We start from the raw sequence: 12,429 nt of genomic DNA on the forward strand, positions 1-12,429 counted from the left end.
CCTGTGGTATTCTGAAGCTGTAGCCATTTGCCCAAGTAGACAGTCTTGAGGGTCAGCTGGTGGTTTCAAACTACCGACCTTGTGGATCACAGCCCAATGTGTAAACACTGCGCCACCAGGGCACCTTTTCTATTTCTAGCATCTCCAAACGGGCCTGCCCTGCCGTCCTACTAACCCGGACTGCACCCCATCCTGAAAACAGGGGTGGGTGTCACTACACAAAGCCTCACTGGTGCCAGATGGAATTCGAAGGGTCCCTAGCACACTGGCTCTGCTCAGTGTTCTGCTGAGAAGCCCAGCACCCCCTACAAGGGAAGAGGCACCCCCCACACACACACTCAGGCCTGAGGTCAACCCGAAAGGCATGGCAGGAGAACGTCACTTTCTGGATGGGACCTCCAATTGCCTTGCCAGGTTCACATCCAACATTCTGGCAAGCTAGGCTCCGAGGACAGAGTTGAAAGCCCAATTTCTGGAACAGGAAATGCAGGCCATGGGGGCCCGCTGGCTGTGACAACTGCATGCCCTCGTGCCTTCTGTGCTGAGCCCTTGGTGAGTACTCCTGAGAGCCTGGATCCTAGTCAGTTCCTCTGTGCCCAGCCATCTCAGGGGGAAATGAGGTTCCCAGACCTGAGAATCGGTTATAAGTATTCTCGAGTCATCTCAACTGCAGCTGGAGGCAGGGTCGCATGTCTGCTGGCCAGATCAAGGCCGATGGCACAAGAAGGGAGGTGTCCGTGCTCTGGGGTCCCCTTGGGTCCCCCTCAGTTCTTCTAAACCAAAACTGGCTCATCTCCAGCATGAGAAGTAGAATCCCCCCCAACCCCCGCCCCAGCATAGGCAACCACCATCAAGCCTGCTGATTGCAAACCATTTCTCTCCCGTCGGCTGGGCTTACATGGCCTTTACTGTAGTTCCAGCAACCTTTCTACAAACTACCAGTTAGTGCCACACCACCACCACCAGCTACAAGCCAGAATGCGAACCCCCTCTCCCTGTGAAAACAATCATGTCTGAGAAGAGGGTGCTCAGTGTTGTGCTAATTAGGGCCAGGCCCACTTCCAAGGCCTTTTTTATTTTTTTTACTCAGACCCACCCCACATCAACTAGAACTCCCCAATAAGGTTTTCTGGGCTGGAATCTTTATTTTTAACTTTGTACCGGGAAGTGCGTGAACGTTCATGGAGCAGGTCACCGGTTTTCCATTCAGCGAGTCATATGCATCTTGTCTGATCACATTCATTGCAGTCAGACCCCAGCATACAGCACGTACCCCACTTCCTCCCTGGGTTTCCCTCGTTTATTCCCCTCCTGCCCGGACTCTGGACTTTGCTCTTGGCGAAAATGTGCCCCTCCGATCATACATGGCAGACTCTTCTGAGGCGTAGGAACGTTACTAGCCATTACCGTTCCTCATTTAGACCTATCCAGTACGTGGCTGGAAACTGAGCCACACAGGGCTAAGTTCCGTCCCAGATCTGGAGGGTGACAAAGAGCCATTTCCCTAAGGGTTCCACCAGTCTCTCTCCGGCCAGTAAGCCTGGTCTCATGATTTTGAGTTTGGTTCCATTTTTCTTCCACTTTACCCAACCTGCCCCGTCGGCCCACCCCACACCCCCAAACTCCCTGCCATCAAGTCAACACTGACTCATAGCAACCCTACAGGACAGGGTAGAACTCCCCTGTGAGTTTCCACGACTGACTGACTGTTTATGGGAGTAGAAAGCTATGTCTTTCTCCCTTAAAGCTGCTGGGGGTTCGAACCCAACTCATACACCACTATCCCACCAGAAGTTTCCAATGCCACCCCTTTCGGAGCACTTGGTAGTGCTGGTCGGGTGGGCACCATCTAGTTCAGCGGTTCTCAACCTGTGAGTCGCGACCCTTTGGGGGGCGCGAACAACCTTTTCCAGGGGTTGCCTAAGACCATCGGAAAACACAGATTTCTGATGGTCTTAGGAACTGAGACAGCGCTCCTCTGTCTGTCTCCAGGTGGGCATGCCCACATGCAGGTCCACCCACATGGGAGTACCTGCATGAAACTGGCACCCATGCAACACCACGCTTCAAGACCAAATGTCATTTATTTGTCATTATATATTTCTCAATATATAATTATAGATTGTTTTGTGATGAATCACTATGCTTTAGTTATGCTCAATTGGTAGCAATGAAACTACATCCTGCATATCAGATATTTACATGACGATTCATAACAGCAACGCCAAGACACTACTTTAGTAGAGCCCTGGAAGCAAGACTTTGGACTGACAGGATCCAAGAGGTTCTTTTCCTGCCAACAGCCTGACCCCTAACTAGACACAGGGCCAAGAGGTACTGAGGGAGCCCTGTTACTTATCAGCTAAGCCGCCTCTTGATGAGCAGTAAGGTCCGCACCTGTGCGACGGAGGTGCTGCAAAGCACCCCTTGCAGGGATGTCATAACAGAGGAGACAAAGCAGGCAAAGAAATTGGGTTGTAACAGAATGAGGGCAGATGGGGTGAGACCAATCTCCTGGCGGCTGACCTGCCGTCTCAGCAAAATGCTGGCCAGAGATAGCAAGGAGCAACAGAGGGGCCCAGAATGTCGGCCAACAGGATCACCAGCACCCCTGATGGAACTGAAGCGCACACTCCCTCCCCAACGCCTCGGTTTCCGCAGAAAACGTGCTGGCATTGCCTCCCTTTGACAGGAAACATCCTCTCTCCCACCCAGAAGCCCCTTCCCACAAAGTCAACCACCACCTCATTTAAAGGTCAGATTTTTTTCCCAACCCTTCCAATCCCCAATCACCTACAGGGGTGATTCTTCTAAAGCGATTTCTGAAGAGGGTTGGGATCCAGTATGAAGCAATTTAAACCAACCAGGGACTCCAAGTGGCCTTCTGCTCTTGTAAAGATTACAATCTAGAGACCCCATGGAGTAGCTCTACTCTGTCCCATAGGGTCCCAACAACAATGGCCACATCTTCCTTGACCCCAAGGTCATGAATTGCTCAGGTAAGCAAAGAAAGAAAGCCAGGAAAGCAACAGTCCCCTCTGGCCAAGATCCACTGTGAAGTCCCTCGTGACAAAATTGGATGGCTTTTTTCTCCCTATGAGTACTTTGGTCTTATTTTGTTTTCTAAATTTTATTTTGTCGTTGATGAAAATACATGCAGCAAAATATACACCAATTCAGGCTTCTACGTGCATCATTTAATGATGATTACATTTCAAGTGGAGCAAGCATTCTTCCCTCCCCTCATTAACATAAACTCACCCTGTGCCCCCTCCAATGTTGCTGTTGTCAATTTGATCCCATACATGGTTCTTAGAAGAACATAACACTTATGACAGATATTTTTCACAAGTAAAGATAAACTACTGTTCAGTTTTAAGAATTCAGTGGGTATTTCTGGTTTAAGATGTAAAGTTTACTTTCAGTCAGTAAGTTTCAGGGGTTCATGTGCCTCCCATGGCTCTAAAATGTCTAGTCTTTGAGGATTTGAAACTCTGTTCTTCATTTCCCCCCTTTTGATCAGGATTTGACTATGCGATCTTTGATCAACATGTTCAGTAATGGTAGCCATGCACCATCTAGTTCTTCTGATCTCGTGGCAGAGGAGGTAATTGTTCATGAAGGTGACTAGTCACACATTTCTATCTCTTCCCTCCTTCTATTTCTGGACTTTTCTTCCTTTAGAGATCAGTTGTTGTACCTTGGAAAGCCCCTTAGCCCTACTTTTAAGTTATTTTAGCATTTGCTGTGTTGTAAAAAGTCCTAGAGGAGCGGTGGATTAAGATTTGGGCTGTTAAACTCAAGGTCAATAGTTCAAACTGACTTTGCAGCGCCACAAGAGTTGAAGCTATCCACCCCATGAAGATTTAGTCTTAGAAACCCTATGGAGCAGTTCCACCTGTCCTATATAGAGTTGCTCTGAGTCAGTATGGATCCCAGGGCAGTGCGCCATATTGTTGTTAGTTCTAACTCACGGAGACATATGTTCAGATAGAACTTCCCCACTGGGTTTGCAAAGCTGTGGCTTTTCAAAAGCAGATCACCAGGCCTTTGTTGGAAAGACCCTCTGGGTAGGTTAGCACTGCCAACCTTCTAGCCATTTGTGCCAAAACATAACCTATTCCCCGCAGGCTTCCAGAAATGCTTCTTAAGGAATGGCTTGTTTTGGTCACATGTGGGTGAAAAGGCTCCTTCCTGATTCTATGACTTCTTCACATCCCAACCCACCGGGCGCAGTGGCGGCTCACGGTTCCTTCTGAGCCTAGCTGGTGAGAGACCCTCCTCAGATCCATCCTGCCTTCCACGGCCTTGAGTTAGCAGAACCACACCCTTCTAGTTCTCCTAGCTAAGGAACTGCTCAGCTGCACGGATAGGACCTGGGAGCAGCCACCTGGGCTCTCTCTCCCTGCCTCCTTGTTGACCACAGTGGTGAGTCAGGCGCAGAAGCTTAGCAGAGCTACTTCTGGGCGTTCTGTCCAGAAGGGGGGAAGGGGGCAGAAGGTAGTGGTGCTAGCAATCAGAGACAGTGGCTCCCACTCATTCCTCAAGTTTCTTTTACAACTTTGAACTCGGTATGCAAATTTATGCAAGACAAGATGCAAGCAGCCCTGAGAGCCAGCAGTCCCGTTGTGTTCCCTGCCCCCCCCCCCCCGCCTTTTAGGGGGGGGGATGGGAGAGGGAGCTGCACAGAACCACTGTAAATCTGCCCCCCCCTTTCTTCTCCCCCAGCAACTGTAGATGCAAAGCTAGCTGACTCCCCCCCCCCCCCAAGGCCCGCCACTCTGGGACTTTGAATGACTGGACATTTCTATAGCACCTTTATATGTGCAGAGGGCTAGACAGCCGCTTGGGCGGCTCCGCCCCTCGGCATAATCCCGGGCATTGTGCTCAGCCAGGACGGAGGCAGCGGAGATGCGGAGGGAAGCAGGCCAGCCTGGCCTGGGGCAAGCAGAATTCTGAAAGCCTGGCCCACTCTCATCTCCTCGCCGGACATTTCTAGGTTCTTCTGCCCACGCCACCAGAAAACACACCCACACACTTGAATGAAAGTCCAGTCCCTTCACTGGCTTGGGTCAGAGCTCATGGTCTGTTTCTCCTAGGGCCACGTACATGCCCCGCCCCGCAGACTTCTCAATTTGAGCCAGCAAGTCCCAGCCCATCACCCACCCCATGGGATCCAGACTCTCCCCCCACCCCCTGATGTGTCCACCCCCACCACGGCATCCCAGCCATCCCCAGGAAGCCAGCAACACAGCCCCCAGAGAGAGTCCTGGGAACAAAGACAAAAGATCTAGTGGCAGAGCCGGAACTGCTGGGGGGCGGGAAGGGGGGGGTGGAGCGGTTGCTCCCTGGAAATAAGAGCGTATGTTTAAAATTCTCAAAAGCAACCTGCTCAGAGGAATGCAGGCTAGGCAGGGGTGGGGGGTGGGCAGAGTGATGCACTGGGAGAGTCCAGGGGGCCGCCATCCTCAGTGTCCCCCCACCCCAACCTCAAACTCGAACCTGCTCAGCTCGGAACCTCCGGAGCCAAACCAACAAGCCTCTACTGCAGGGGACCTAGTCTCACACCCCCTCCCCCCACCACTTCTCCCTCCCGGGCCCCCGCCCCACTCCAGACTTAGGCCCCGGCCCTTGGCCAACTTTCCAGATGCGCCCACTCAGCCTCCACACGCATGTCCAGCCGCCCCCCAACCCCTCTCCCAAATTAAATCCTTCGTGGCTCTCTGGATCCGGGACACAGGGGAAACAAGGTGAATTCCAGGAAGGCTTCTGGGCAGAGAGAGGCGGAGGACATCCTGAACTCCAGGCTGAAAGTCCAGAGAGCCCTTCTCCCCCCCCCCGCCCCCCAACCGAGCTTGTTGTTCCCTAGGGGCCCCTCCCCTGGTACCGGGCTGGGATGAAGAGAACCGCAGCCGTCCCCTGACCTGCAAGGCGTTGAAGAAGCCAGGAGAGGTGTTTTTCAGGGACCAAGAAAATCACCAGTGAACGGGGCAAAGCTCAAACATAGAGGAAAGAAGTGCACCAGATTTTAGTATTATTATTAAAGACCGTCTGAATCCAAACAGTCCTGTGAACTTAAGCAGCGTCTGGACAACTTCTCCCAGCTGATGGAGATGTTTAGTTTGCCAGAGTTCAGCTCAGAAATCTTCTCGGTGGGTGCTGGGGTGGGGGAGTGGGGGTTGGGGTGCGGGAGAGAACTGGACTCGGAGAGGACGTGGGGTGGGGGAGGGCATCCAGTAGAGACACCACCTTTCGTTTTATTCTTTCGCAGAGAAGCTTCGGAAGCGTTAACCGCCGTGCGGGCTGGGGCGCGAAGCTAGCACAAGGGACAGCGAGGTCCCACTTCCAGGGAGCCCCAGCTCGCTCAGCACTCAAGGTCAAAACGCGCCGGGGACAAAGCAGGATGATTGCAACTCTGACCCCTAATTCCATGCCCAAGGAGAATAGGGGACACAATAGGGGGCAGCAACCAGGGCGGAGGGGCGCAAAAAAAAAAACAACAACAGGAGGTCAAGGAAGCGCGCATAAATGCTCTTTTTCTCTCTCTCTTCTTAGTTTGATAAACTCACTTTTAAAAAACAAAAGCGGCAGCCATGCAGTAGGCACATTTCACCGCACAGTCTCCAAGAAGAAAGACAGTCATTAGTTTCCCCAGATCACGGGGCAGGAGGCGTTTGTAATTTTTTTTTAAAAAAAAGGAAAAAGTGAGAACTTTGGAGTAGGAGGCTCGCGGCGAAGCCTCGGCGGGGGGGGGGGGGGGCGCAAGGTAACATGCGCCCCCACGCCGAATAGTGGCCTCCACCGCCCCCCCCCTCCGGGGGGGTGGGAAGGAGGGCCAAGCGGCAGCTAAAGGGCCCGGCTATCCCCGCCCCGGAATTCCAGCCGAGATCCGTGGGCTTCAGTTACTTAAATCCACGGTTGGGATCTCCGCCGCGCCTCCCAATGCCCCTTTTAATTTTTTCATCCAGCGCTCTAGCCAGAGTCCCCCAGGTAACCTACTTAAAATAACTGCAGTCTTATACATCCCCCCCCCCAAGAAGCCCACCCTAAGAACCAGCAAACCCTTTCTTCTCACCTCACAGTGAAGGATGCACCCCCACCCACGCACTACGTGGCTTGCTCCCAGCACCCCCTTCCACACTCGAGCTCCCTGCTGGGACCCGCACCTGGCAGCTTCCGCCCCCTCCCCTTTCTCCTCCCCCCACCACCCAGCGTCCTCCCCACCCCTCCACCGCCCCGCAGCATCCTATGCTCAGAACCTTGGGTCTGTGATCGCGGACTCCAGCTGTACCCCAAAATCAGTCTCAGGATTCATAGGTTCGCAGATCTGATCTACACTTTCCTTCCAGCTAACCCCCCACCCCCACCAAAATAGAAGCCAGGGTGCGTTCCAGCCGGGGAAGACTAGGGTACCGAGAGCGCCTTTTCTCTCTCCAAGTATCCCCAGCAAACTAGACGCCTGGGGCGGCTCTTCCGCACGCTCCACCTCCAGGTCCCCTGGCCAGGCCTAACTTTTGAGGATCCCCTCCCTACGATCCCCCAAAGCCGATCGAGGACTCTTCTCTTCCTCCCCTGAAGCAGTGCCCGCGACCACCACCCCCTGCCGACTTAACGGTGGCCGGCCAGGGTCCCCCGCTGCCCTCCAAGTTTCTCGGAACTGCTTGTCCCAGCTCGGGTTACCTGCAACCTGCTCGGGGCTGGCGCCGACCTCGGTGTCCACGACCTTTTGGCAAAGGCCCTCGCCCTGGACCAGCGCCTGCAGGGGCAGCTCGGAGCCCGGGTTGGGGTAGCAGCGCAGCCCCAGGGCGCAGCGCGGGGTGTACACGCCGCACGCCTCGCCCTCCAGCCGAGCGCACACTGAGCAGCAGCCGCAGCCGGGCTCGCGGACGAGCTCCGCGCAGGGCTCCCCGGCGACCGTCGGCGGGGGCCCGCAGGCGGCGAGGCGCTCGGGAGGGCAGGGCGGGCAGCGGAACAGCACCTCTGCGCGCACGCCGCCGCCCGCGCCCAGCAGCGGTAGCAGCAGCAGCAGCAGCGGCAGCGCGGGGCCGCCCAGTCTCAGCAGCATGCTGGCGATGGTGAGCGCGGTGACGGCGACAGGCGAGCGAAGGAACGAGGGAGCGGGCGAGCGAGCAGGTGGTTTGACCCAAAGAGTGTGAACGCCAGCTCCTCAACGGCTCTTTATCTCCCAGCCGCCGCAGCCGGATCCTAAAGAACCCTGCTTCTCCCCGCCCCCTGCCTTCTCCCCTCCCCTTTTGGAGACCACCCCCTTACCCCGACACTCCCGTGCACGGGCTTGTGCCGGCGAGCACACCTCCTTGCCCACCCACCCTCAGCTTTTCCCGGCTTTGTGGGGCCCTGGTTCCTCCCTGGGCTATGCCCCTCCACAGTCTATCTCGCTGTGCCTGGCACCCTGAGAGTATGTGAGAGTTTGAGTAAGATCCCGGGGGAGTGGAGAAGAATGACTACTTTGGTCGCCTCTCCCAGTTTACTTTCCAAGGACCTGGTGTGCCCAGTTCACTGGGGTGGGCTGCGGGGGGGTGGGGGTGGGGAGTAGGGGTGGAGGATAGGCAGACTCCCAAGCAAATAAAACCTTCAGGTAGATTTCAGTCCCAGCACAACGCCTGAGAGATAACCAGCTTCCCAAAGCTGGCCGTTCTTGTGCCCCATTGCCGGCCGACCAACCGCCAGCCTCACCCTCTCCCACGAATCTCCTAGGGACCTGGGGCCCTAGCCGCCAATCCAGAGACACGTGTGGCTAGAGAGTTGCTGGAAGGGGTCAGCAGTCCTGGCTTGTCAATTCCGGGCTACTTTCATTTACTGCTCTCCCCCTTGCTACAGATGAACAAAACCCCCTCCCTTCATTGTTCTGCCTGAGATGGATGGGCGGAGCTTTACTACCTTCAGCCCTCAGCTCCTATGCCAGACAGCTTTTGTGGTTCGGTGCCATGGAACTGGTTCGGACCCATGGCACCTCTATGCACAGCTGACCACAACAACGCTGCGCCATCTAGCAATTGTCCCTATGCTTGAGCCCATGGTTGCAGCCAAGGTGTCAGTCCATTGCGTCCAGGGCCTACCCCATTTTGGCTGGCCCGCTACTTTACCAAGCATGATGTCCTTTGTGGGGAGAGGTCAGATGCTTACAGACAACCTGGGGGGGTGGGGGGGTAGGGGGTGCAGTTAGTCACCAGAATGCAGAGTAGACATCTAGGGCAGTTAGTCACCAGACTGTATGGCAGGCCTCACTCCCTGCTACTGGGGACAATTAACTATTCCTCCTTGAGGCCTGCAACCAAGCGTTCTCACCATACCAATAATAATCTCTATCAGTTGAGTCAAGGAACAGGCCAAACGGACTCTGTGACATCCAAAGTTAAGTTATCCGCCCATCTTATCACATGTATACCCCCAATCCCTCCTCTTGCTATTGCATGGATGTCCCTAGACCACCCCCTCTCACTACAGTATTACCCATGGCAAAACCCCTCCCTGAGATGTATGTCCTCACCTGTAATTAGGGGGCTTGCACATCCCCAGAGAATATAAAAAGCCTGGGCTAGCATTAAAGGGCGCTCTCTCTCCCTCCACGTGGACCATCAGGCGGGGCTGAGGTGAGCATGCTACCATGAATGGTGACTGACTCCATTTATTTCAATATGTCACTTCTATCTCTCATGCTCTCTATAACTTTACTATGATCTTTACTTATTATCACTGTACAATTGTGCCTACCGGACCCGTAATGATGTGTTAGGGGCTGGCTTCCCCTGACAGATGGCGCCCATTACGTGGGGTCTTGTGGGAAAGAACTCTTTTGAGTTATATCCCGTGTAACAATTGTACGGCCTCATCGGACAGTGAGGGTGAATCAAGACTTTTTTTTTTTTAGTTTATTTTTTAACTGAATTTTTTAGTCCAAGTGAGATATGGGTCAGGCAAAGAGCAAGGATACAGAGTATGGTATCACTCTTTGCCACCTCTTGAAGAACCAAAATGTAGTGGTAGAGAATAAGAGACTGAAAGAGTTTCTTCAATTGGTAATGAAATTTAATCCTTCTTTTCCGGAGTCAGGAAACTTTTTGATACAGAGATCTGGGAAAAGGTAGCCATTAACTTAAGAAAAGCTCACAGGGAAGGACAGAGCATACCCATGGAGACCTGGGATCTGTGGGTACAGATTAAAGCAGTGTTGGAGCCCGCTGCAAGGTGAGAGAGTGAAAGATCAAAACCAGCAGAGTAGTGAGAAACCTCTAAGCTATGAAGACTTAAATCAGGTGAGAAGCAGGCAGAATGAGTTTCAGGCAGATGAGAAGATTTTAGGTGTAGCTGGCAAAATGAAATTTGAATCAGGAGATAGCAGAGTAGAAGCATCTGCCCCGCCAGAATATAGCGCAGAGAATCACAATACTATCAAGCAAGCCAGTGCTGGAGAAGAGATTAGATCCAAAGGAATGCAAATAGAGAGATTTAACCTAGCAAGGGAGGCTGGGAAAGTGAGAGGCAAAGCACCTTTGCTCTCGCAGGTGGAGAAGAGTACAGCTCAAGAAGCAGACTTAGAATTCAGAATGGCTTCTCCCGTTAGAATTATAGACAGGGAGCCCGATGAGCAGCACCCGAAGGGAATCAAGAAAGGCAATATATTGCCTTTCCCCTTAAGCTACTGAAAGATCTCAAGCAAGCAGTATCTAGTTATGGTCCAGAATCACCGTTTGTAATTGGTATGGTCAAAAATATGGCAGATATGGAACACTGGATCCCGGCAGACTGGAAAGCTTTGACGAAAGTGTGCCTTTTCCCTTCAGAATTTTTGCAATATCAGATGCTATGGAACGAGGCAGCCCTTGCACGAGCACACAAAAATGCAGAAGAGGGCATAGATATAGGGGTTCACCAGCTGCTAGGAGATGAGAATTATATCACAATTGAGGCACAATTAAACTTTGATGAGCAGACTTTTGCTCAAGTTCGAGAAGTCTGCCTTAAGGCCTGGGAGAGATTAATACCATCAGGAAGCAGGAGGCCCAATTACGCGACAGTAAAGCAAAGGAATGATGAGCCTTATATAGATTTTATATCCAGGTTGCAGGATGCTGTCCACAAGAATGTAACAGACAAAGGGGCAGCGGATAATCTTATTCTTACATTAGTGCTTGAGAACTCGAATACATCGTGTCAGGCTGCCATACATCCTTTCAAGGGACAGAGCACGTTGTTAGATTATATCAGGCTTTGCGAGGATGTAGGGACAGATGAGCATAGAGCCAACCTCATGGCTGCTGCTTTGGCAAGTTACACCAGACCTAAAGGGAGATGCTTTACATGTGGAGCAGAGGGGCATTACCAGAGAGACTGCCAGCAGATATTGCAAAAGAACAGGACGATTCACAGCGGAAAAGACCCAGGGAAAGAGTCCGAGGGAACTAGACTCTGTCCCTGCTGCGATAGAGGTAGTCACTGGGCAGAAGATGGTCATTCAAGGTTCAGCAATAGAGGACATTTACCTGGAAGTAACGCCCAGTCAAAAAACGTGTAGCGGGGTGTGCTCCGAGCCCCTCTGAACGAAGCACAGGTAATAGAGGAAGGAGCCTGATACAGACCCCACTCAGCAGAACATGGCAGGCAAGGTGTCTGCCTGTAAAGATCTCAGAGAGAAACTGCAGGCATCCCCCAATCTCACAGCAGGAGACCAGACCTAGCCAAACTTGCAGAACCCCAGCCTCTGTTCTGGCTGCTATAACCTTGACTAACCAAGAGAAGGCTCAGGAGCCCTCACAGCAGTTTGCTGATGCTAAAGAACAGGAGCCTCTTATTGAAAGAGTAATACAGTTTCTATCAGGAAGATTTGACCTAAGTACTCAAGAAATTAAAGTTGATACTGGAGTTGATCAGAGTTGTGAAGTAAAGCCAAAAGCTGTGATTAAATCAGAAATTATTAAGAGCGGTAATTGGGATTCGCTACCTAAAAGAACTATAGGATGTTTATTAGGAAAGTCTAATGTAAGTTCTCAAGGTGTTCTGATTGTTGCTGGAATTATTGAACAAGATTATGAAAAAGTTAAGGCAGTGATGAATTCTGATATATCATAGTTTATAAAAGAAGATCGCTTAAGCCAATTTTTGCTTCCTTGCATTCCTAGAGTAAAAATGTATGTCTATCAGGAAAGAGTACTTGAGAAGTTTGACCACCCTTTAAATCAAGGGATATTCTGGAATGCTGTTGTGTGGAAACAACAGCGCCCCCACATGGAATTAGAAATTGAAGGGAAAGGGTTTTTACATTTTGGACATAGGGTCATTTGTTAGAGCAATCAGGAGGGCTTAAGACCCGCCCACTAGCTTCCTCTAAATCCAGCTTGGTAGGAATGAGTGAAGTTAACCAGGTTGTAAAATCATACAGTGTAAGAAGCCTGAAGGGCAGAGCGGCTTAAT

At 52.2% G+C, this 12,429-nt stretch overlaps 1 protein-coding gene across 1 annotated transcript in view; it reads right to left on the reverse strand.

The window, feature by feature from the left end:
- Nucleotides 1–8,195, reverse strand: part of IGFBP2 (insulin like growth factor binding protein 2) — a 28,723-nt gene extending 20,528 nt beyond the window's left edge. The window contains exon 1 of the mRNA XM_075528944.1: nucleotides 7,681–8,195. Coding sequence (XP_075385059.1) covers nucleotides 7,681–8,065 — 385 coding nt within the window. The 5' untranslated portion in view covers nucleotides 8,066–8,195. The remainder of the gene's footprint in view (nucleotides 1–7,680) is intronic.
- Between the last annotated feature and the right edge of the window lie 4,234 nt (nucleotides 8,196–12,429).

Source organism: Tenrec ecaudatus, chromosome 13, assembly GCF_050624435.1.
Source record: "Tenrec ecaudatus isolate mTenEca1 chromosome 13, mTenEca1.hap1, whole genome shotgun sequence".
Taxonomy (NCBI): Eukaryota; Metazoa; Chordata; class Mammalia; order Afrosoricida; family Tenrecidae; genus Tenrec; species Tenrec ecaudatus.